At 31.1% G+C, this 27,475-nt stretch overlaps 1 protein-coding gene across 1 annotated transcript in view; it reads right to left on the minus strand.

The window, feature by feature from the left end:
* LOC130674566 (E3 ubiquitin ligase Rnf121) overlaps window positions 1-27,475 on the minus strand; it is a 74,128-nt gene that overhangs the window by 19,703 nt on the left and 26,950 nt on the right. The window contains exon 5 of the mRNA XM_057479927.1: window positions 16,085-16,313. Within this exon, the coding sequence (XP_057335910.1) occupies window positions 16,085-16,313 (229 nt within the window). The remainder of the gene's footprint in view (window positions 1-16,084; window positions 16,314-27,475) is intronic.

Genomic DNA, 27,475 nt, shown 5'->3' on the forward strand with positions numbered 1-27,475 from the left:
TGCAACGTTGCCAAGTCGCTATCTCTCACGATTCAAGTAACAACAGAAAACGCAGAAACTGTTAAAAGTAGCAAACTTTGAACATTTTTTACAACAAAATAAATACCACTTGTTTTTATTATTTTTACAAAAACATATTCGTTATATCTTCAATTAATGATTTTCAGTTTATTAAAACAATCGTAAGAAAATTACTATTGTTATTCAAGAAAACGTGTGCTACAATACTGATGGGGGGAAGGTTCACATGTTAAATCTGCAAATTTTAATAGACAATAATTACAAATTTAGCAACTCAAAGGCTACTTAGCAAAATTACAGGAGATTGTAAAAAAAGCAATTTCCGTTAGAACGTCCTTAAGTTACTATAACAATTAAAACTATCGATGGTTAAATTATCGATATCAGGATACGACTAACCGATCGACTGCGAAAACCTCAAAGATTTCAATGATATCATAAATGCTTGTGGATTAGGGTGGGCCAAAAATCCGCTTTATTTGAATTTTCATTATTAGTACCAAAAATACTTTTCTTTGTACAAAAAAAAAATTTTTCGGAAAACAAAAAAAATTTAGGTCGATTTCGTAGGCTCGCCAAATCCCGCTAAAGTTACAAGTCGTTTAAAATTTTTTTCCAACTTATTTTGATTGGAAATTTAATTTTCTACAAAAAACGTCCTATAATAAAATTATGTAAAGTTGATAGTTACCGAGATAATTGCAATTTCGCTCTAAAAAATGAAATTTTTCAAGATATTATCACTTTTTCAGGGTAAATTATGAATTTTATCATCAAAATTTCATAGGAAATTCAATATTCTAAAAAACAGACCTGATAAAAATTTATTTAAAGTTAATAGTTATAAAGATAATAGCGATTCTTGGTGAAAGCCACCAAATAACGAGAAATGTGACTATCTAAACATAAAACTGCCAGTTTCTGAATGCCTATAAATTTCAAATTTTTACGAAAAGGCTAATTTCGTTAGAAATTTAATTTCCCATGAAATTTATGTGATAAAATTCATATTTTACCCTGAAAAAGTGATAATATCTTGAAAAATTAAATTTTTTAGAACAAAATTGCAATTATCTCAGTAACTATCAACTTCCCGTAATTTTATTATAGGACTTTTTTGTAGAGAATTAAATTTCCGATCAAAGTAAATTGGAAAAAAAATTTTTAACAACTTGTAACTTTAGCGGGATTTGGCAAGCCTAAGATATTGACCTAAAATTTTTTTTGTTTTCCGAAAAAATTTTTTTTTTGTACAAAGAAAAATATTTTTGGTATTAATAATGAAAATTCAAAAAAAGGGGATTTTCGACCCGCTCTATTGTGGATATCCAAAATAAATTTTATTTATTTGACGTCCGAGTTTAGTTGTATTTTTAATGTCTCCTGATTTTGCGTATCCCGAGTCAAAATTAGAAAAGTATTATAAGCCTCAAAAGCCCTAGTTCTTTTGATGTTGAACTTGCCACTGAATGTAATAGTTTATTGGCATTATGTAATGTTATAGCATTATGCACTGTATGAAGTCCACAACTACCTAGATCCAAAATTATAGAAGTATTAGGATCCCCATCGTCTTTGAGCTAAGACTTTAAATTATTAAAAAATTTTTTATTAACATTAGGACCATCCAAAGATACTTGCAGAATTTTTTTGATATCTAATCCTTCTAAATCAGTAAGAAACGCTTTCAAAATATTATTTGCACGTGAATGTCCGATAAATACAGAATTAAAATAATGAGAACTGATTTCTTTTGTGATGAAGGTGTGACAGAGCGGACCAGTATTTTTGTTTATGATTATTATTATTATGACTATTATTATTATTTTTACTATTACTATGACTACTACTACTAATATCATTGTGATACTAATGCTATTTGAGATGATTTCTTATTACGATTCTTATAACCATTTCTTATGACTAATACTATTGTTGTTTTCTTACTTCTATGACTATTACTTAGGTAATTATTACTATTGTGCTTATTCCTAGACTTATGGCTATACTATTGTTATTACTATTATTATTACTATGATTAATTGCTATTGTGATTTACTTATTACTATTACTATTACTATGACTAGTGTGATCATTACTACTTCTTACTGTTATTGTTACTATTTTAACTATGTATTACTATTGTCATTATTACTACGATTATTGTGATTTTTCTTTATGCTATTAATACTATTACTATTATTACTACTATGGTGATTTATTATTATTATTATTATTATTATTATTATTATTACTATGCTTATTACTATTATGATTATTGTGATATTACATTTATGTGAGTGTTTGAGGTGGAAATATGAATGCGCGACCGAGTAAAATAATTTTAATAAGTCCCGAGCGATAAAATCAAAGGAAATTGGAAAAAAATAATTTGATCGAATGTAAATGTGAAACAAAAGAAAAAGAATGCGTTCATGATTTCAAGTTAATACTAAATACGTGGAATTTGGCCGGCCGAGCTAACTACTCGCGACGGCGAACGAGTGAATAAAAGGATAATGAGAGAATGAGCGATTATGGACTTAGATTAATTTTTCTTTCAATATACTTTCGCGGGTGGCGAAAGAGGGCGACGAAAATTATTCTTTCCACACTTACGTCGAAAAGGTCAGGTAATAAAGTCGCTCAGAAAAGCCCGGGGAGGCAAGTTAGTCTCCTGAGAGGTTTTCTAATGGAAGACCATTCCCGGACAACTTAAGAAAACTCGTCTACCCAGAGTCCGATCAGGACCAAGGTAGGGGAGGGGAAACTCGTGTAGGGCCGAGGGAAAGTCGACCAGACACCCCAAGGCACCCGGGGGAGGGTAGAACCGCGAAATTAGCCCGCGAGATTTTTGGTATGGGTGTGTATGTGTGTGTGAACGACGGAGAAGTCGCTGAGTGACCGCGTAACCAAGTTAAGGTTATTTTTAAAAGTAGTAGAACGGAGCTCTAAGCCAAACCCCCATATAAAAAGATTGTTTAAATAAAGTTTCGTTTATTACTTTTTTAAACCTGTGTCTATTTTGGGTAACCCCTTTTCAACCCTGGACTCCGGCAAGCTAATTCCAAGCAAAAAGGGGTAGTGGTTCGTCTAATTTCCGATTTTTTGTATATTTAAATTTAAACTAATTTTACCCGTTACACATTTTTTGTTGTATCCCAAAAGTGGACATTAGTGTCCATCTGTCCACATTGTACAACTTTGTTTAAAGACTCGTCAAACCCAACTGCATAAAAATCAGACTTTTGTACTCTTTGTAATAGTTCTAATTTGAAAAATGGTGCAATTCCATATGATACAACTGGTGCGTTAGGAATTGCAATCGGAGTGGCTAGTTCAGATAGTTCTACTCGAAGCCGTTCGGTGAATAGAGCGCAGTGCAAGCAAAATTTGAATAAAGAAAAAATTTGAGCAGTTCCTCTTTATTCTGCGTTTCCGTATTTTAAAGCGAAAATCACTTGATTGAAATAGTTATTTACTAATATTTTTTTAATTAATAATTTCTTGAATAATAATTTTAATAATGAAAAACGGAGATGAATTTTTTTTGTCTGCAATACTTGCCAAAAGAAGATAATTGTGAAGAAAGTAAGTTGACATAACCTAAATTGTCATTAAAAGATTTTCTATGATTAATATAAAATGTTTTTAAAACTAATAATTTATTTAAAAACTTTTACTCTTATAGATGCATCTTCTGCTTTGAAAAACAACAACTTACGTTATTGATGATATTATTGAACCTATTAATGACCCTGTAAATAGTCGAGACTCCATGGTTCTTGAATATAACGATGAAGATATAGATACAGAGGTGGCTATTGAAGATGTTTCACAAGATTTAGTTGACAGTAATAGTGATTCGAATGCTGATAAAATTACACATGTAGAAAAAAAAATGATATATAGTGATGAACCAAAACATGAACGTAAGCTTTGGCCACCAAATATCACAGAAACTTTTGTTGAACTTGTTGATACCAAAAAGATTTAGAGTCTTACAAAAAGAAGCACATTTGGAAAAAAATTTTTGGCAAGATTAATGATCAATGTCAGAGTAAAATAACTGCACAGCAATGTGAAACTAAATGGAAAAGTGTTGTAAGAAAATACAAAGAGATTAAACGGATCAATTCTATATCCGGGCAAAGTCGAAAAAAATGGGATTTATATGATAAAGTTAATGTAATTATGTTTATGAAACCTGAAATTGACCTAGTTGCAATATGTAGCAATAAATGAGGCCTAATTATCAATAAGAATACTAATTCAACTTCAGACGATGGAGCCAATTGTTCTTATAAGACAGACCATGAATCTTTTGATGACAGCAATGATAAGGAATATGAATCTCCATTCTCAACAAAAAGAAAAAAAAGCATAACCCCTACCGAACGGCGTCATAAAGAAAAATGCCATCTGGCAGCCAGAGTGGAAGGTAGATTTTTCGAAAATTTTCAGCCCCTCCCTGACTTTTCGCTAGCTCGAACTTAGTTGAAAATGAAGGTGGCCCTTGTTCATTTTTACTAAGGTGGAAGCCAATTTTTGAAGGTCAGTTTTTCAATCCGGGATCTTAATCCGCGATTTGAATGTGTTAGTATATTTAGAAAAGTTCGAAAAAATCAAATTGAAATAGTAAGTACTTAGCATCGGAATTAAGAGCTCATATTTGGTGAGAATTTTTTTTTTCGATGTAGATTGAGATTTTGCTTGAGCACTTAAAAAAAAAAGAAAAAACTTTTGCGAAAATGAATCACCCTAATATATTGTACTATGAGGAAATTCGACATCGACCCGTAGTTCACTATTGTTTAAAAATGATTTGAATATAATGAATCGTTATCCGGTGAGCCAATTCTGGTGACACCTATGATGAAAAATTTCGACTACGACCGACCAATCGATCCAACGCATGGATTGACGAGAGATTCGTTGGAGACTTCGAACTGAACGGCCACGTTTTGGTAAATTCGATTCGCGACTAAAAAGAACAATTTCGATTACGGAAAGAACAATTATATCCCGAGTAATAATTATTACGTGAATAATAATACGATAATTTTGTGAACAAATCTTCGAGTTTTTGTGAACAAGTGAACAAGCCGAAGCATCGGCGCGATTTGAACAAAGTGTACTAGTGAATTTAATATTGAACAAGTGAACCGCGTTCGTGTAATAATTAAAAATTAAGTAATTAATTACGCGTAATAATTCTTTGATCGTGTAATTTAACGCGTTACCGAAATAAAATATTATTTTATATTTTATTTTATTCCGTTCGAGCAATTCTGAGAACTACGGATTATCTGTGTCTCATTCGCAACAGCAGTCTTGTCGCCTCGCTGTGTAAGAATACTCTGACGTCACTCGTCAAGTATTTCGTTAATACGAACGCTGTATGTGTGTCTCCGGACAATAAAATTATTTTATTTTAATTTCGTCAACCGACTATGTTTTTTTGAGCAATGAACTGATTTGTTTTCCGATCAACTACGAGAAATTTTGTTTGTTTATATCGAGTCAAGCCGACACCGGCAAATTTATATTTTGTTGTAACCGATTATTTTTGTGATACCGATCAATTATTTTATGTTTAATATACGACTAATTATTTTGTGTTAATTCTGATCAATTATTTATCGTAATCTTAAGTGCCTGACCTTTCCCCGATCCGCCACCCTGAGCCGAGTTATATTTTGATAATTGTTTTTTTGGTGATTATAAAATCACCTGGCGCCCAACTATAAATTTTGAACAAGGTTGCCAAAAAAAAATCGTAAGTGTATTCGGACTTCACTCCGGTAGATCCCCGGTGGTGAAAAACCCGTTACAATATATACATATATACCTTTATACTCCTATATATACCTGGAACTGTACACACTAATTATTTCAGAAGTGAATACACTAATTATTTCGGAAGTGTACACACTAATTATACCTGATTATAATTGTACCTAAATGTTTGACATTTATTATTCTGTTCATTTTAGTTTCAATCTTGAAGCGAAGTGGACACGTGCTCTGTGGATAGTTGTGTGAATAAATTTTGGAGTGTTTTTGTATTAGCCTAAAAATGGATAGAAAAAGTTCGCGGGGAAGCTGTCATCGTCCAGATAAGAAAAAGAAGAGACGATTTTCGTGAAATCAATTTACCGCTGGAAGCAATACTAGTTATACAAGTGCTTCTGCAGCAAAGTTGAAAAAGTTTGGAGATGAGGAAATAATTATTAATAAAAATTTCGGGTACTGTTTTCTGGAATTTTTCTCAGTTTTTCAAACTCTCTCAACTTTAATTATATGTGCTACCTGCAAAAAAGAAATTAAATTTTCCCAAACGGCACCACGTGGTTTAGGATTTAAAATTGCCTTGCAGTGCAGTTGTGAAAATATTCAATATATTCAATCATGTCCGTTGGTGAACAAAGCTTACGAAATTAATCGCCGGATCGTAACAGCTATGAGACTTTTAGGAATAGGAAGAGAAGGAATTAATATTTTTTGTAGTGTCATGGATATTTGCCAAGGTTTATGTATCAGTATTTACTATGCAGTTGCCTTGAACATTTACATTCAGCCGCAAGTACAATTTACGATTAGCTAATAACAAGAGCAGTAAAAGAAGAGCAAGAATTACTATCTGAATCTGAGCCTCATGAAAATCCAGAACACTTGACGGTTTCTGGAGATGGTACTTGGAAGAAGGGAGGGTTTACTTCACTTTTTGGCATTACGACCGTTATTGGTAAATACGATAAAAAAGGCGTTACGGTCGTAAAATGTAGTTTTTGCCAAGGTTGTAACATGTGGAAAGGTAAGAAGAAATCTGATATTCAAGCTTATCAAGATTGGTATGAGGAACATGCAGATCTAGAAAAAAATATAACGGTTTATAGAACTTGTTTATAACACATTGTTAAGTTAACAAACAATGAAATTATACATAAAAAAAAAATGTTTTTGTGATCTCTGAAGAAATGCCAAGTATGATTTTTCAAGAGAAAATTATTTCTTAACTAATGATTTAAACAATCGAAATTTGAAAAAAAAAATGGTTATCGATCAATAAAAAAATTCTAGAAAGAAAAAAAATTTTTTTTTGAATCATTATTTTGATAAGACAATAAAGTGGTAAGAAAAAATTTTTTGATACATTAAACTTGCCTGTTTGTTTATAAACAATATCTAAACAAATGATGTAAAGGATTTTTTTCAAACGTTATTTAATGCTATTGTTAGATGCAAAAATAGCAATAAAATTGCATTTGTTGAAAAAAATTTTTTTAACAACATTTCTTGAACTTTTGTCATTTTTTGTTAACTTAAAAAAATGATTACAAAGAAAATAGTAAACTTTGTTAAGCTTCTGGTAAAAATTGCAAAGACAAAAAGTGATTTATCTCAGTATATTATTCAAACTTTTATGCCGTCATTTATGAAAACGGAGATTGAAGAAAAATTAGCTAATTAACAATAGTATAACTTTTTTGAAAAATGAACTTAAAAATTTTTTTTTTTGACAGGGATTTATTCTTTCAAGTGTCTAGATGACACCGTAATTTATTCAAATTTTTAAATTAATATTATTAGAGTGCTTTAATTTACAACTTCCGCAGTTTTTTACAATGTTTTACCTTCTAACGCCCGGAACTCCTCCCCTTTTTTATACTCACTAAGCTCGTTCTCTCTATATTTTGCGGCTGTGGCCCGACTTGTGCTTTTATACTGTACCACATCGATTACGGTGATGCCCCACTACCTCATCTTGCGGTGGAGGTGCAGTGTCGTAAGAAAACCACAGAGAAAAAAACCTAGCCAGTACAGTTCGATTTGGGTGAGGTTCCAGTGATCAATAAAATTTCCATTTTACCGATCACTGGATCTTTATCCTACGCTTGACGGTCAGAGACCTTCGTTCGAACCCGATGCGTGGCTAAACAGTCAACCAACCAAGTAGCAATCATGCGCGATGCTACTTAACTTTGGTGATCACCCGAGCCACTCGCGTGCCGAACGGCTGCCTCAGCTGCTTAAATTTTAAATTAATATTTGTTGTTATAAAAAAATTATTTCATGGGGTACACTGTCTTTAGCGGCAGTGCGCCTATACCGAATCTCCAAAAAAATGCAAATTAAACCTGAATAAATTTGCTACTTAAACTTCTTCAAAGAAAAGAAAAAATTTTGAACATTTTTGTCTCGCGGTATTTCTCATGTTTGCGCAACAGCCGTGGCTATAAAAAAATTTAATCAAAATGCGTCAAAACTAAAGATTTCAAGCTACAAAATGCTTTTTTAAAAATCTCGATACGATTAGTTTTTACGAAGTAACAGCCTTGCAAAAATCATTAAAAAATTTCTAAAATATTTGTGTTCCTTTAATTTATGACATTGGTGTATATAACTGTGTAAGCCTTTACTGTCACATCATAATAATGAAATACATTGTTATTTTAATTTTTTATGAGAATTAACTAATAAAATTTTTGAACTTCGTTAATTATTTACAAGATGTGATCTGAATAATATGTGCAAGAATATATATTGTTGTGAACTAGTTATTGAGGTAAATTTGTAATATATGGACTTGATAAAATTGTTGAATCATATTATTTTTATGCGTGTCTATGTTGAGACAAATCGCTTTTCGTCTTCGCGATTTTTACCAGCAGCCACCAGAATTCGCGGGTTGAGCCCTGGCTTAGGCTGGCCTCTAACAAATTTTATTTTACTTGGACAAAGCAGTGGACTGGGGTTCTTGCAAAGCAAAGACCCGCACTTATTCAAACTCGGCAACGTATGAGAAACTTATCAACTTACCTCACGGCTTATAAAATTATAGAATATTCTTATTGATGGTCAAATTACTATTAGTAACTTAATTAATATTTATTTTATCAGACTATTTAATAATCTTACCAGTAAAATAGGAAATAAGTAGGATGAACAGTGATAGATGGAATAAAAGGAATTAATCAGAATACTTTGCAAGTTTATTGCCAATTATAATAATCAAAATTACTTACAAGAAAATGCAAGCGCTGGATATAATGTAGACAGATTCGTGGCACAGTATAATTTTATATCGCGAGTATATCGCCGGTAACGTACAGTAATATTTAATTGAACTAACTCTATATATAATAATCAGTAAACTTGGACAGTAAAGTATATCGCAAGAGAATTGCTATTAACACAACTATAACGCAAGTTAATTTCCCGATTTACAAGGTAGTTATCCGTATTAACAAGGTCGCAAATAAATTGCTCGTATATGACAGTAAAACTAAATTATACGTCTTAATGCTAATTGATCCAGGATCGAAGTAAAGTTCAATCACCGTAGGGTCTTAGGGCTGCGTTTTTGGGCTTGCTCCCCACTTCCCCTCACGGTGATGCGTTGAGGTGATAATTAGTCATGTGACCATGGCACTATGACTCTAGCTTTAGGTGGTTTCAGACGGCAACGAGACGGGGAAAAATGGGAACCGCAAGGCTGAGGGAGAAGATGACAATTCACATTGTCTCAATGTTTATAGATGCCTGATGAAGATTCAATAAAAGAATCGAACCGCTACTGAATCAATGAACTAGTATTTTAATGATACTCTATACATTCCTGCAATATACTATAGGAAATAATAGAGTTATCAAAAAATTGAAAAATTAATTTAAGATATTAATTATTATATTAGTTCTATATTATGAGTTAATATTCAAAATTCTTGAGCAGCAATTAAAAATCTGTACTTTGATCTCAAATTTCCGACATGTTATGGATTTCATAAAGGAAAAAATTGCTACCACAAGAAAGGAAAAATTCAAAATTGAATCAGAATTTCTACATTTTTGAAAATTTTTGAAATTCTCGAGCACCCCCTTAAAAATTTGTTATTGATTGATTTTCGGAGAGAAGTTTTAAAACATGTTAAACCAGCAAACTTTTATATGAGACTCAAATAAAAAATCATCAGGCTTTTCGGCCGGCCTAATATGTGTATGTATACTAGGGTGATTCAAAAAACAAAAAAAAATTTTTTTTTTTTTTCCAAACAGGTTCAAAAGTTTCGTTTAGATAAAAAAGACGCCTGTGAAAATTAGAGCTCTTAATATTAATATTAACATTGTCCGCATTGCACTTTTCTATTTCCCATAAGAATAACATGAAAAAAATTTTTTTTACGTCTTCTGATTTTTATAAGTAGCTAACGATGCGTCATAGGAATAATTGGGACACGGAAAGAATTTTTTGATAAAAATTACTTTGTAATTTCGAGTAATCCTGGGCCGTTGCAAAAAATTTTGTTTTTTTGTTTTAAATTTAATATTTTTTGTTTAAATATTAACATTGCTAGACTTTATTTTACTCTATTATGGAGTAATTTTTTAAAAGTCTTATATTTAATCGATTATTGTGAATATCTTAAAATCGATCAGAAGACTATTTTTTTTTATGAGCATGACATTAAAATAAAAATAACTAGAAAACAATGTGGAATTCGAAAAAACTTTATTCAAAATAACTTCTAGGGAATAAAATTGTCTACAAAAAAGGTCCGATGATATTTTGTAATAGGTCTGATAGTTTCGCCGGAAAAGTAAGAAAATTTCAAAATTTAACATGAATTCGACTTTAACCTCAAATAACTTTTGAACAAATAGATTTATCAAAAAATGATACGAATCTTTTTTTGTAAAGCATTCAATTCCCTACAAAAGTGCGCCTGCCAATTATTCCTATGACACATCGTTAGCTACTTATAAAAATCAGAAGACGTAAAAAAAATTTTTTCCATGTTATTCTTATGAGAAATAGAAAAGTGCAATGCGGACAATGTTAATATTAATATTAAGAGCTCTAATTTTCACAGACGTCTTTTTTTTATCTAAACGAAACTTTTGAACCTGTTTGGAAAAAAAAAAAAAAATTTTTTTTGTTTTTTGAATCACCCTAATGTATACTAGGGTGGTTCGCTTGAAACGACTATTTTTTTTTCTCACTTCCATTTGAAAATATTATTATGGACATTGAAAAAAAAATTCCCTGCAAGTTTCAGCCCGTAATTTTAATTGTAAGTATTTTTTATTTGATTTTGAAGTTTCCCCATTTAAAATACATAGCCATGTTGTCACTTGCCAAGCTTCGGCAGCTGACCATTGGCCCAAGCCTCGGCCAGGGCTTGGTCCAATGGTTTCATTAAATCAAGTCGAGCCTTGGGTAGTAGCCATTGACCCGAGCCTCAGCCAGGGCCAGGCTCTATGTTTTGATTTTTCTTAAATCGAGCCTTGACCGCTGTGTATTGGCCCAAGGATCGACCGAGGCTGGGCCCGATAGTTTAATTTTTTTCAAGCTGACCCTTGGCAGCTGACCATTGGCCAATGCCTCAGCTTGGGTTAAATTTTCATTTAATATTAAAATTAGCAACTTTACATGTATCTATATATATGTATATAGAGAAGACCAGGGCATAACGGTACACCGAGTATACGATTAATATCAAGAGTTGAAATTTTCTAATAAGTAAAATTATTTGATATACAATAATTTTCATTTAATTAGTTATTGCTATGTACAAAACTTTAGTTAACATAAATGTTAAAGTTCAATAAACAATATAGTAGTGCTACTTGATCTTACTCTTAATTTATGCATTTATATCAAATCATAAAATTACAAATTAATAAATATACGTCATTACTCATCAAACAATTTTAAGTTCATTAAATAAAACTACATTTCACCTCATCTTTACGATCTAATATTTCTGAATTAAATTGTATTTAAATAATTAACAAGCAAAAAAATCATGATTATCTGAACATTAGATTTAGCACAGTGGATAGCGTCCCGGCCTAGTAATCAGAAGGATCTCAGTTCGAACCCCGGTAGCCCCCAAATAATTTTATTCTCTATTTCCCATTAATTCAGTAATTAGTTAATTACACTCCAATGTAATGTCGATAAAAGTGTGATCAAACTTTTTTTCAATTATATTTATTAATTTCAATAATAATATTTTAGATCGAGCATTGGGTGAACCTCAGATTTTTTGTTCCCAGAGGCTTGGAACAACCTTGATTTTTTTGTTTCCTAAGACTTGGCCCAAGCCTATTTTTTTTTGTTTGCCAAGGCTTGGGGACATTGTTATCATCCTAGGCCTGGACCGATCATTGGCCCAATGGTTAGCCAAGGTTTGTGCCAAGCCTTACCCAAGGCTGGTGACGCTTGGCTCAAGCTTGGTCCAAGCCTTGCCCAGTTGTTCTTTCCTACCTGGGAGGAAAGTTGGGATTTTTATTTCAATTCTCTATAATTCAGCCGCATTTCAAGTTATCGGGTCGCCGTTTGCGGCATTTTGTAGGTAATTTAATACTCTTCAAAAGTATCTAGTAATTTTAGTCGGAATCTACTTGATTTTTCTGTATTGGTTCTGAAAATAATTTTTTGAATAATAATTTGTGTTGTCAGTTGATATTAACTAAATAACAAAATTTACAGGAAAAATGCAGATAACGATTTTTTAGGAAATTTTATTCTCTACAAAAAAGGTCCTTTTAGTTAAGTGGCTCAAGTTCTTCGTTCACGTGATGTATGGATTTTAGTAATTTTGTAAACAAAATATTTGTCAAAATATCGTCCGAAGTTTGTCAATTTTAATCCTTCTGATTTTCATGAATGAAATGAATTAATAGAAATGAAATTATTTACTGATTTAAAATTGAAAGTAAATAGCATTTGGTCGAATATTTTGACAAATATGTTATTTACAAAATTACTAAAATCCCTATATCACGTGAACAAAAAACTTGAGGGAAAGTTGAAAATTAGAGTCCGAGTAAAATTACTATAGAGACTTTTGTAGAGTATCAAATTACTTACCAAATGTCGCAAACGGCGAACTGATAACTTGAAATGGGCTGAGTTATAGAGAATTGAAAAAAAAAATCCTAATTTTCCTATGTATCTTAAGTGGGAAAACTTAAAAATCAAAATATAAAGTACTTAAAATTAAAATCAAGGGCTAAAACTTGCAGAGAATTTTTTTTTCAATGTCTATAACAATATTTTCAAATGGGAGTGAAAAAAAATAGTCGTTCCAAATGAATCATCCTGATGTATACATATATATATATATTAGGGTGCTTCATTTCGAAGCCACATTTTTTTTTTTTTCAAGTGCATGTGGAAAAAACCATAGTTCAACACAAAAAAAAATTTTCGCGCAAGAAAAAAAATGCTATGTCGATTACAGACCGAGCTCATTGAAAAATTCGATTTTCCCATTTAAATAACATGGAAAAAATTTTTTTTTTAGCTTTAAGTATTTTGAACCTCATTAACCAATCAGTAGATCAAATGGACTAATACATATTTTTGTAGGAAATTGAACGCTCTACAAAAAAGGAATCTTATCATTTTTCGATAAACCCATCTGTTTCAAAGTTATTAGAGCTCGAAGTAAAGTTGGAGATCGTGTTACTTTTCTGGTGAAACTATCAGACTTATCACAAAATGTTATAGGATCTTTTTTGTTGCCAATTTCATTCTCTACAAATTATTATCAGCAAAATTTTTTCAAACTCCGCATTGTTTTCTAGTTATTTTCAATTTAATGTCGAGCTCTTGAAATCAATCAGAACCACTTTTTTAAGAGCTTGAAATTAAAATGAAAATAACTAGAAAACAATGAGGAGTTTGAAAAAATTTTCCTGATAATAATTTGTAGAGAATAAAATTGGCAACAAAAAAGACACTATAACATTTTGTGATAAGTCTAATAGTTTCACTAGAAAAGTAAAACGATCTCCAACTTTACTTCGAGCTCTAATAACTTTGAAACAGATGGGTTTATCGAAAAATGATAAGAAACATTTTTTTGTAGAGCGTTCAATTTCCTACAAAAATATGTATTAGTCCATTTGTTCCATTGATTGGTTAATGAGGTTAAAAATACTTAAAGCTAAAAAAAAAATTTTTCCCATGTTATTTAAATGGGAAAATCGAATTTTTCAATGAGCTAGGTCTGTCATCGACATAGAATTTTTTTTCATGCGCGAAAATTTTTTTTTGTGTTGAACTATGGTTTTTTCCACGAGCACTTGATAAACAAAAATCTGGCTCCGAAATGAAGCACCCTAATATATATATATATATATATTAGGGTGATCCAAAAAAACGAACCTATCGAATTTATGGCTTAGAAAGAACCTATATACCGAGAAAAAAATTCTCCCATTGGGCAAAATTTTTAGCTCAATTTTAAAAGGTGTCGGTAGCCATTTGAAATTTCCCATTTAAATAACATGCAAAAAATTTATTTTTCACTAAAAATATTATAACTTTTGAACCGCGTGAGATAAAAATTTAGCACTAGAATTTTCTTATAGGACATTAAATTCCTTTAAAAAAATTTCTTGAGAGTCGAATTTGTGAACTTGATATTTCGTATATTAACAGGCCATCAAAGTCTAGAGTAATCAGTATCATACAAATTTAAGGCTTTATTTATGAAAAATATCAATACTACGAGAAAATTCTTGGACTAAAATTTAATGAAGTAATCAATAAATTTATTCTACATGTAGTGTAATTAAATCACCAGCAATATTCACATTGTAACAAATAATATTTTATTATCGATTAAAATAAAAAAAAATACAGGCCAAAAACAGGAATACAATGCAAATAGAAAAGTTGAATCTTTAGTTGTTTTATATAAAACGGATTGGTAGTACATATAAATTGCATTTTTTACTTGCTTCATTGAATTTTAGTAAACGAATTTTCTCGTAGTATTGATATTTTCAATAACAGAGCCTTAAATTTGTATAATTCTGTTTACTCGAGACTTTAATGGCCTGTAAGTATACGAAATATTAAGTTTATAAATTCGACTCCTAGGACTTACTTTTTAGGAAATTTAATGCCCTACAAGAATATTCTAGAGCCCAATTTTTATCTCACACAATTCAAAAGTTATAATATTTTTAATGAAAAAAAAATTTTTTGCATGTTATTTAAATGAGAAATTTCAAATGGCTACCGACACCTTTTAAAATTGAGCTAAAAATTTTGCCCAATGAGAGAATTTTTTTCTCGGTATATACGTCCTTTTTAAGCCATTAATTCGATAGGTTGTTTTTTTTGGATTACCCTAATATATATACATATATTTATATATATATATTAGGGTGATCCAAAAAATAAAAAACTTTTTTTTTTCTTCCAAACAGGTTCAAAAGTTTCATTTAGATAAAAAAAGACGCCTGTGAAAATTAGAGCTCTTAATATTAATACTAAGAGGTTCCTCATCGCACTTTTCTATTTTCCGTAAGAATAACATGGAAAAAATTTTTTTTACGTCTTCTGATTTTTATAAGTAGCTAACAATGCGTCATAGGAATAATTGACAGGCATAATTTGGTAGGTAATTGAATCCTCTACAAAAAAAGTTTCTTATCATTTTTTGATAAATCTATTTGTTCTAAAGTTATTTGAGGTTGAAGTCGAATTCATATTAAATTTTGTGATCTTTTTACTTTTACGGCGAAACTATCAGACCTATTACAAAATATCATGAGACCTTTTTTTAGACAATTTTATTCCCTAGAAGTTATGGTCAATAAAGTTTTTTCAAATTCCGCATTGTTGTCTAGTTATTTTTATTTTAATGTCATGCTCATACAAAAAATAGTCTTCTGATCGATTTTAAGGGATTGACATTAAAATAAAAATAACTAGAAAACATTGCGGAATTCGAAAAAACTTTATTGGAAATTACTCCTAGCGAATAAAATTGTCTACAAAAAAGGTCTCATGATATTTTGTAAAAATCAGAAGACGTAAAAAAATTTTTTCCATGTTATTCTTATGGAAAATAGAAAAGTGCCATGAGGAACCTCTTAATGTTAATATTAAGAGCTCTAATTTTCACAGGCGTCTCTTTTTATCTAGATGAAACTTTTAAACCTGTTTCCGAGAAAAAAAAAAAATTTATTTTTTGGATCACCCTAATATTTATATATAGTCATTAATGATAATGATTTAATAAAAAAAACTTACCCCTATATGTGATGCCATTTTATCAGTACAAATTTCAGCAATATCACGACCCAACACACCAAAATAAAGTCCGTAAAATAAAAACAATAATCCACAATCCATCCAAACTGATGGTTTGACATCAAAAACTAGATTCAATCCAAAGAATGTTGCTAATGCAATCATGTATCCTATAATTCCAAGAAAATAACTCAATCTATATATAAAATAGAACCATTTGTAGACTAGCCTGTAAAAAAAAGATAAAATCTTCATTAGACATACATGAATGTGCCCAAAAGTTCTGTTATTTAATTTTCAATACAATAATTTGAGTTTCGATTATGACGATAAAAACAAAAAAATCTGGAAAACGGTTGACCGTGCAGGCCAGCCCTGTAACTCTCCTTCCTTAAGCTCTAAAACAGAGTTATGAATACATTTTCGAGCTCTTTGAACTCAAAAGACTTTACGTCTTTTGTTACCAACTACTAACTAAATGTAACTGAATTATTTACGTTTTATAATACGCTTTGAAAAATCGAAAATCATTAGTAAATAAGCGTTTCTTAAATTTTTTTTCACAATTATGATTGATGAAATCAATCTGTTCGGACAAAAATTAATAGAAGTGTTAACGGTACACGGAAAGAAAATTATGGCAGCGGTTCCCATAATTCTGTGAAATTTTTTCCTATACCATCATAGGAATTACGACCATAAATTATGGGAGCGGTTCCTATAATTATAGGAATGTTTCCCATAATTATAGGAATAGTTCCTATAATTATGGGAATGATACCCATAACACTATAGGAATGGTTCCTATAATTATAGGAATGGTTCCTATAATTTATAGGAATACTTTCTATAATATTATGGGAATCATTCCTATAATTTATAGGAATGGTTCCTATAATTTATGGGAATAATTCCCATACTATTATAGGAACCATTCCCATAATATTATGGGAATGGTTCCCATATTATCATGAAAAAATTAATTTAAAGAAGTGTGGTAATCACTTCTACAATGCACAGAAATATTATTAAACATAAAAACAAAAATTCAAACATTAAAAAAAAATCGTATTTGACAAAAAAACATTAAAATTTTTAACAAGAATTTTTTGTCAGCACAAAACATTCAAGAAAATTCAAATTTTGGGAAATTTCTACACTATTGTGCAAAAAAAAAATTTTATGATATTATAGGGATGGTTCCCATAACATTATGGGAATAGTTCTCATAATATTATAGGAATAGTTCCTATACCAATATAGAAACCATTCCCATAATAGTATGGGAACTATTCTCATACTATTATGGGGATGGTTCCCATAATATATGGGAACCATTCCTATAGTAGTATAGGTACTATTCCCATACCATTATGGGAACCATTCCCATAATGCATAGGAAAACTTCCCATAATTTTCTTTCCGTGTAGAGAGTAAAATAAGATTTAAATCAGATTAGAGTATTATCATATGAAATATTAGAAAAAGGTTAGGAACCGTGACTTCTTAATTATTTTGCTGACTACACTTTCGCAAAAAATTTAAGGAACAGAAAAATTTTATGTATTTTTTAGTGATTTTTGGAAGGCTGTAACTTGGTGAAAAAAAAACTAATATCGAGATTTAAAAAAAAACATTTTATAGCTTGAAATTTCTAGTTTCAGTGCATTTTTTCACAATTTTTAAGAGCTCCGGCTATTGCGCGAACATGAGAAATACCGCGAGACAAAAAATTTCTAACTTTTTTTTTTCCGAGAGCCCACAGACCGTGGAAAAATTCTTTCAACTAAACCAATGCATACCCTCGCAGATTTGAATCACGGTGGAAACACGGTGGGTTTGTTCCATTTTACCACTGTGATTACGCGATGTATCCACCATGATTCCACGGTGGCTTTGCCACCGTGTATACACGGTGTTTTCACTGTGATTACGCGGTGGATGCAGCGTGGAACCACGGTGGTGAAATGGAACAAACCCACCGTGTAACCACGGTGTTTACACTTCCACGGTGTTTCCACCGTGATTCAAATCTGCGGGGGTAGGTCGTTTAGCAAATTTATTCAGCTTCAATTTGGCTTTTTTTTTAACCTCGTAGGACGATTTGTCGCAGAGATATCAGCAAGGAAATGACAAAAAAAAAAAATTTCTAGAAAATGTCTGAAAAAAAAAATTTCGAACCCAAAAAAAAAAGTTTCAATTGTTTTTTTCTTCGATTTTTTTTGACATTTTCTAAAAATTTTTTTTTTTATCATTTCCATGCGTTTGCTGAGTAACTAAAGCAAAAATTTGAGAAAAGTCGAAAAAAACTTATTTTTTCATTTTGATTATTATTACACAATTAAAGAAACAAAACTTGTTCCTTTAATTGTTTAGCAAAACTTTGATCGATCATTCCCAAAAACGGCTCGATAGATCAATTTGAAAATTTACAGGGTTATCGGGGGATATAAAGCTGAAAAAGTCCCTGGCAACATTATTTTTTTTATCGATATTTGCAGAGTAGCGGTTGATTTACTGAAAAACCGAAAAAAGTCATTTTTTTGTACTTACTTCTAATGGATGTTAAAAATAAAAAAAAATTGTTCTTCAAAAAATGATGAAAGGGTCTTGTAGGAAATTTATTCAAGTTTTCAACGCCACCCTTCAATTTACTGTGCGATCATTGGTACCTGGGATGTCGATGACCAAAGCCAAAAGGATCATTTTTTGTATGAAGGCTGACATCTCTGCGGCAAATCGTCCTACGAGGTTACAAAAAAGCCAAATTGAAGCTGAATCAATTTACTAAACGACTTATGCATTGGTTTAGTTGAAAAAATTTTTCCACGGTCCGTGGGCTCTTCGGGAAAAAAAAAAGTTAGAAATTTTTTGTCTCGCGGTATTTCTCATGTTCGCGCAATAGCCGGAGCTCAAAAAATTTTCATAAAAATTTACCGAAACTAGAAATTTCAAGCTATAAAATGCTTTTTTTTAAATCTTGATACGAGTTTTTTTCACCAAGTTACAGCCTTCCAAAAATCACTAAAAAATTTATAAAATTTTTCTGTTCCTTTAATTATATGCGTAAGTGTATATTATTCAAAGTAACATACCGATTAATATTTATTATGTAGTAATCATAAGAGACTATAAAAACGAAGAGCCGGTAAAATGTATGAAACGTTTAGTAAACTGCAACAAGAGTTGTTTTTTTTTTTTTATTTTCGTTGCCGACCTATTTGAACTAACCAACTAATTTCGATTTTTAATGGGGCGTTCGAAGCAGTTTTTTGGATTATGACACTGAAAAAAGTTTCGAAATCAATCAGTTCATCGACTTCGAATATAAAAGAAATGATCTGAAAACGGTTAATCCTGCGTGCCAGCCCCAAAAGTCCCCGCTGTTTAAGCTCAATAATACCTTTAAATACATTGGTGTATTCGAGCTCGAAAAAAGTCATGTTTCGTATTGATCTCCAAGAATTTGAAAAAAAGAAAATTATCAATAACCATCGTTTTTTCAAGTTTGGCTCATGATCGTGCTTGATAAATTCAATTTTTTTGGACAAAAATTAATAGAAATGATAATAATGAAGAATTACAGGAACTTTGTATTAAACTACCGAGTTAATATATGAAATATTCGTAAAAAATGTTGGAAACAGTGATTTTTTAAAATTTTTGATGATGGTATCACTTAAGGGGGGAAATACGTGTAGAGGCTTGAAAAAATTCAAAATTTTTTTTTTTCATAAATCGCTTGTAAAACTATCGAAAAATATACAGTTAAAATTTCAGGTCAAAATTATTATTCGTTCAAAAGTTACAAACGGTTCAGTAAGTGCGCTCGGTACAGCGCCCGAGAACATAATTACCTGAACGGAGCGGTCGGTTAGGATCGAGTAGGTAGTCATTCATATACTTCCAGGTATATATTTTTATATATAAAAGCATATAAAGCTGAATAAGGCTTACAACATGGTGCTGGAATAGCTGATTAATTCGTAAGTTGTTTCAATTCGTTTAATAGACTTTATATTAACCTTTTGGCACCGTGGCTTTATTTACTGGTAACAATTTGTCGAAACAAAAATTTTTCATAAAAAATTTTTCATACAAAAATTTCTCACATGCAAAAAATTCTCACAGAGCAAAAAATTATCATTTAAAAGTTTCTCAAATATTTTATTATCACTTTATCATTAAAAATTCATAATTAAATAAATATTAATTTTAATAATAATTAATAATACCAAATAAATTTTGACAATGAGAAATATTGCCTTTGAGAAAATATCGAACAAGAAATTATTGCTGATAATTTATGTCGCGAGAAATTATTGTATGAGAAAAAAAAGACGGTCACCTTAACTTTTTTAATCACTTATTTTTTAAACGCGTTTTTCTTGAAACTAGTTTTTTTGAACTAGTGTACACTCTAGCTTGAAAAATTTTTAACCAATCATCTTCAAATTTAGTATATTATTTCTTTACATAATTGTGCTGAATATGAACCTCAATCAGAAGCAATTTTTTCATTGTAACTAATTTTTTTATACTAAACAATAAACAAAAAAAAGGTAAAAAAACATGACTTACTTTCACAGCCGTCAAAAAAATGGAAATTTTTTTTTTTTCTTTAAAATGAGGTTTATATAGAAGATACATGTCTAAAAAAAGTAATAATTTTGTTGCATTGATTTCGGATAAAAATTATGGCCTCCATGATGTACACCAGTTGCAAAGTCGGACGACAACCTACGAGATGTATCAGCTGATATCTTTACTACTTTTTGAGTTTTATTCTTGTAAATGTAAATTTTTACTCTTCAATATATGTATAAAATAACCCAAAAGTTTGAATAAATAATATTAATTTTTTATACCTTAAAATAATTGATTAAAATCTGCTCGAAAACGGCCATCTACACGTATTTCCCCCCTTAAACTAACAAACCGATTGTAAAAATTTATGTAGCGATCATCAAACACTATGAAGCCAAAGAGCCGATATTAGTTTTAGAACATATGAGGAATTAAAATATACCTTATCCGAAAAAAATGAAGTAAGTTGTTATTTTTTTAGTTTTTCATCGTCGATATCCTTCGAACTAATTAACCGATTTTGATGTTCAAGGCAGCATTTGACACGGTTTTTCAGCCTTTTTATGCTCAATCATAATTACAATCAATCGGTTTTGTAATTTTTGAGTTTCTTAGAAAAGAAAACACTTTTTTGAAATTCTATCACCAACGATATGTCTTGAATAATTAATCTGATTTTTATGGTTAAGGCAGCATTCTACGCGGCTGAAAGAGCTTCAGAGCTAATTAGCTGGAATCAATCTGTCGAGTATACCATAAGTTATCAAAAAAAAAACATTTTTCGAAAACTTTTATATTTGGAATAGTTAAAAAATATTGTACCGATCAAGCTCAATTTGTTACAGAATCTAGGAATTAATGAACCGCTTCGAATGCCAACTCAAAGATCTAAATCGGTTCATTCGTTCAAAAGTTCTCGAATATTTACATACATACTTACGTACATACAAGCTAGGGTGTCCGTTATGTCTCAAATTGGATTTTTTTACTTGGCCATGATATAAATCACTTATTTGTTACTAAAAAATAATTTTAGAAATGTCACCTGGTAGGCAGAATGAAAGTTTGATTTTTCGGAAATTTTTAATAAAAATAAATTTTTAAATTAAGTTTTAGAAAGATATTTAAAAATTATTTTTATCTAATTATTGTGATAATTTATAACATTTTATCACTTTTTAATTAACGTAAATTATTTTAATGATGATGACGGAAATAATATTCTTAAGAATATTTTTTTTACTTTAATATGTATATTTTTTAAAAAATAAAATCGATCATTTTATCTTGCAAAATTATTATATCAGTTGTAAGCAACATGATGAATATCATTGAGTTATAAAGTTACATATAAAAGCAATAGTTTTTATATGTAATTTTATAACTTATTAAGACAAGGTTATATTCATGACAAGTCAACCAGGCGCTTTTAAAACTTAATAACACCTTAATTATTGCAATCGGTGAGTTAGTTTAAATTATATCATCATCAAAATTGTTGAAAAATCACTATTTTTGACGTTTTCTTTCGGTTGTTTCATATATTAACTGGCTGGATTAATTCGAAGTTCCCGTAACTCTTCCTACCGATCATTTCTATAAATTTTTATTTAAAAGCATTAAATTATCAAATATAATCGCGAGCAAAAAATGGAAAACAATCATTATTGATTATTTTCAATTTCTCGAATTCTCGGAAGTTAATACAAAATGTCCCTTTGTTCGAGCTCGAAGGGCTCGAAAATGCCAATGTATTTGAAGGTATTGTTGAGTTATTTGAGCTCGAGTATGTATTAACAACGATTTTTTCGAGCTCAAGGACCTCGATAACAGTGGAAAGTTTCGAGGCTGGCCTACAGGCTCAACAGTGTTTCAAATTTTTTAGTAAGGTAAAGCAACTTGATATATATTAACAAGAAGTCACATTGTTTTTGATGTTCCTGAATAGAAAACAATTGATAACGTGATTCTCAGTTTTGCAGTATTACGCCTCACTTACATGAAACATTATCAATCATTAGGTGATAATTATCGTATATAAGCATGGAAAACATAGTAATTTATAACGAGCGGCTGTAAACTATGATTGTTTGTCGTTTGTGTTTATCTCCTAATATCCACCATAACTGCAAGTTGACAAGAATCTACGGTACTTATTTGATGCTAAGCTGACGGTGAAATGTTAGTGTGTAATCATTTAACGCCAACTTTTGGTCAATTCGAATTAAACTTTTTGTACTTTGCGCTTTTTCCCGCAACTTTCTATCAAAGTCGAAGTTTTTTATTTACAATTTTTTTTTTTACAAATAATATAGTTGTGGCGTCCCCGATACATTTATATCAATTATTTCGTGAAATTATTACATTATTTTATATGTAAAAGACTTTGGTTGCTATGTTGAGGAATAAAATTCGTCAACATAGTAACTTAAGGCAGATAAGCGATTTCCACGAAAGTCATCGCCACCCCGGAGTCTAAATCGATGACGGAACGGGAGACACGGGCCTCAGTGACGTTCACCATGGTAACCTGAGATGCAACAGTATATATCTTTACAATTGTGGTTGTACAAAATTAGCACTCATTTAAGTCGGTCCAGGGTGAGACCTGAAGGAGCTACGTACTCTGCTCGAGTCGGGATTGATTGTTATTGTTTCCGATTCCTTTTGATGTATCCGGCTTGCTGTGTATATTAAAGGGACCTCTTTGCCGCGCTCGTTGTAAAGCGCAGCGTTAACAATTTTAAGGACAGCAATTTCGGCCAACACCTCGTTGCACGTCGTTAACGTTTCCTCCAATCCTATGACGCTTGAGAAGTAAATGTATAACCCTCTTTTTCTATTTTCTATTTCTCTTAAGCCGATCAGTTCATTTTCCTTAATATAATCTAAACAGTCAAATATACTACAAAATCCCACGAAAAGATCGTCTCGTGATTGCACTCGAGGAGGCGTGGCAAAGTGCTTGTTACCGTTAAGTTTCTATCGAAAATGGTCGTTTTAAATTATATTTCCGTTTCCAAAAATCACCACACGGGAAGAACCGTTCGCGTAAAACACGAGGAGGCGTGGGTAATTTTACAATGATTGTTAAGTGTATAAACAGCGATTCTCGTCCGAGTGAATTGCTGGAGGCAGAGATTCAAACCGAACTTAAGTGAGTTAAGACTCAACAAATTCAGTCTAAAATCCATATGTTAAGTTTAATAGTCAAGTGTAAATCCCAGAGAATTAAGTTAACAAAAACGCAATGTTAAGAACAATTTAACATCTTGTGAACTGAGTACGGCGAGCCCATAGGGAAATTATTCAATAAACATCTATCATTGGGGAAAAACTGTATATTAGATTATTTCTAATATTAAGAACCGCCTGCCTTCTTCCTGGACCAAATCATTTTTTGATCAGGGGTCCACAGAAATCGTTCACGAGAGTTCCAGTCCAAAGCCACAAGATCAACTTATATTGTAAGCAGATTATCATCGAAAGATAGGTGACATTACCAATTTATCTAACGTATAGAATCCAAATTCAGCATCGAATACACAAAGAGGCCCCTGCGGAGCTTATCGTACGAGTTCTCACAGTGAAAATAAAATCAAGAGCTAACCCTCAAGGAAAATCACTCTGTTTGCCCGATGCCTCCTACTTGAAGCCGACGCAACCATTACCAATAATTAATTATTTATTATTTATTAATTAATTAAATCCGGAAATAACACTGTTAATAAAAGATTGTATTACCGATTTATATTTTAACGCTGAAATTCAGTGTCTCAGGTAATTCCTTCCTCGAAATCTAATAATTTGCGACCGAGCCTCACCTAGGGTCTGTTGATGCCTAAATTAGGCCAAACCTGGATTTCAAAATAAAATTAATTAGCTAGTATAAAAACAAATAAAATTTTCAGTATGTAACAATAATATCATCTTCTATTGTAGGCTTTTTTATTATACTCTCTATACTAAAAACGATAAATCAATCTTGAATTTACTCAAAAGCGACGAAAAAATCAAAAATGATCTGTTTCATAAGGGGGACCACTAGTGTGACCCCCTGAAAAACTGATGATTTTTGGGAATATTTTAAAGAAAACTACCGCATGAAATGTTTCAATGTTTGCAGGATATATTTGTGGATATATAATGAATACAAGATAAAAACTTTGGACCGAAAAATTCAAAATTCAGCGAGTTATTCACAATCTCTCAACGCTCCAAAAAAAAATCCCCCCACTGCTGCACTGATAGCAATCTTTACAGTGGATGAAATTAAAAATTTCATTAAACTAAAAGGTATTTCTCGTACCATAATCCCCGGGCTAAGAAAAAAGTTGAAATTTAAGAAAATGGTGGAGTTTTTAATAAAAATTTCAAATTTTGCGAAAATTTGACAACTATTGGCCTACCAAAACTACATTTTTGATTCGATTGGATAACTGGAGGTTCATGGTATGTAGAAACATTTATAAAATAAGCTTCAATTCAAATAGATCGGATGATTTGTCTTTGAGTTATAACTGCAGCAATTTTGAAAAATCTATTTTCAAGAACCGAAAAAGTGGCTGTACTTCAAGTGACTCAAAAAAATCTGGGCGTCGGTTGGTCCTGCGGACCAGCCCCAAAACTTTCCGCTGTTTTCGAGCTCAAGGAACTTGAAAACATTACTGTGAACATATTTTCGAGCTTTTCGAGCTCGGAAATGCTTTTACATGCAATTGTTTTTTATGAGCCTTTTAAGCTCGAACAAGTTACGTTTTATGTTAAAGTTTTAAAATTTAAGAATCGAAAATCTTTAATGAACATGCTGTTTTTAAATTTGTAGGCCTGATTCTGTTCAATAGAATAAACAAATTGAGGTAGAAATCAATGTCAGTAATAAAAATAAAAATTCAAATGAGTTTTGACTCAGATCAAAACAACAATATATAAAATATCCGCGAAAAATTTTAAAAACTGAGTTTATCTATGAATTGTCTTAGTGAGAAAGTTAATTGTAGGTTTAGGTTTCACTGTATTTAAAAATTGGGAATTTTCTTCCGAAAAAATCAATTCTTGCCCTGAATACACTTTACGGTTGTTATTGTCCAATTTTATTCAACTTCTGAGCTTTTAAAAACAATCCAAAGAAACTTCAGCGCGAAGTCATAAAAAATAAGCCAAATTTAGAAATTTTTTTAATTTTAATCGAAAAAAAAAAATATAAAGCAAAGTCGGCACAAAATGGGAATGGCGGGGTTAAATACTGTCTTGGTTGAAGTTTTTTTTGAGACAAAAAAATTGAAAATCGAAGGTTTCCGACTTCGAAAAAATTACGGTTTTATTGAAAAAACTGAAATATTTTATATATCGTGACTTCCGGAAAATTTTTTGTATTTTATTCTGAAAACTACAATTAAAAACAAAATTTTTCAAAAAAAAAAGTGCCAAAAGGTCAATCTGTGTCAAAGTTACAGCAATTTGAAAAAAAAAGAGCGTTTTTTTTCAAAAATTCGTAACTTTTTTTGGGTTGGGTAAAAAAATCTGAAAAAATTCAGGAAAATGTCTTTGGTAGGGTAGAAAATGATAAAAAATTTTCAGCGAAATGGAAGGGGGTCGGGCCGAAACCTCGGTGATTTGGTATGGAATGCCCCATATATAAATTTGTTCGAGATTAATAAATATATATTTAATCCTAATGATTATTGATTTAAAAAGTTATGATGCTAGGCAGCAGCAGCGGGAGTAGTTCAGTGCTCACCACTAGATCGCGCCCACCTTTTGTAGTGTCCCTGGTAAGATACTTATTTCAGAAGTTATAAATTATGATCTTGAAGTATTCATGGAACGCGTTATCCGCTGAATGTTAGCAGAGAGATGGTAATCCATTTTTTATAGTAATATAGGGGTAACCTGTATTACACTATGACATTAATGTTTTGTTGAACAATTTTTGTCAAAGTACAAAAAAAAATACGTGTTAAGGAAATCAATTATTTTTTTAAAAAACTCTAAATGACTCTTTTAACAGCTGCACAAATTTTCTACTGAGAGTTTTAATAAATCAGAAAAACTCGAAAAAATTCTTTTTATAGTCACACAAATTTTTATGGGAAACAATTTTAAAGTATTAAGAAGTCTTAGTAACTCTTCAAGTAAGTTCTATTAACTCAAAATAACTCTTTTGGAAGAGTCCGAAATCTTGGAATTACTCTGACTTTATACGTCAAATTAAAAGTTATTCCGAGTTTATAAAACTTTTTCAAACTTTTTAAGAAAAAGTAAAAAGTTAAGAACTGTTATTCAGACCCTCGTAAATTTGAATCACGGTGGAAACACGGTGGGTTTGTTCCATTTTACTACTGCGATTACGCGGTGTATCCACCGTGATTCCACGGTGGCTTTACCACCGTGTATACACGGTGTTTTCACTGTAATTACGTGGTGAATACACCGTGGAACCACGGTGGTGAAATAGCACAAAGCCACCGTGGAATCACGGTGAATACACCGCGTAATCACAGTGGAAACACCGTGTATACACAATGGTCAAGCCACCGTAGAATCACGGTGGATACACCGCGTAATCACAGTGGATACACTGTGTATACCCGGTGGTGAAATGGAACAAACCCACCGTGTAACCACGGTGGATCCACGGTGTTTCCACCGTGATTCAAATCTGCGAGGGGATGATTATTTATAATTATTTATAAGTCGACTTATAAATAATTATTTTCAGTTCCTACAGAGAAATTTTTCCACAAGGGTTGGGAAACAAAAAATCGAGGCATGAGCCGAGCCTCGAGAAAAAAGAACCAGACT

This window comes from Microplitis mediator, chromosome 9 (assembly GCF_029852145.1).
Source record: "Microplitis mediator isolate UGA2020A chromosome 9, iyMicMedi2.1, whole genome shotgun sequence".
Classification (NCBI taxonomy): Eukaryota; Metazoa; Arthropoda; class Insecta; order Hymenoptera; family Braconidae; genus Microplitis; species Microplitis mediator.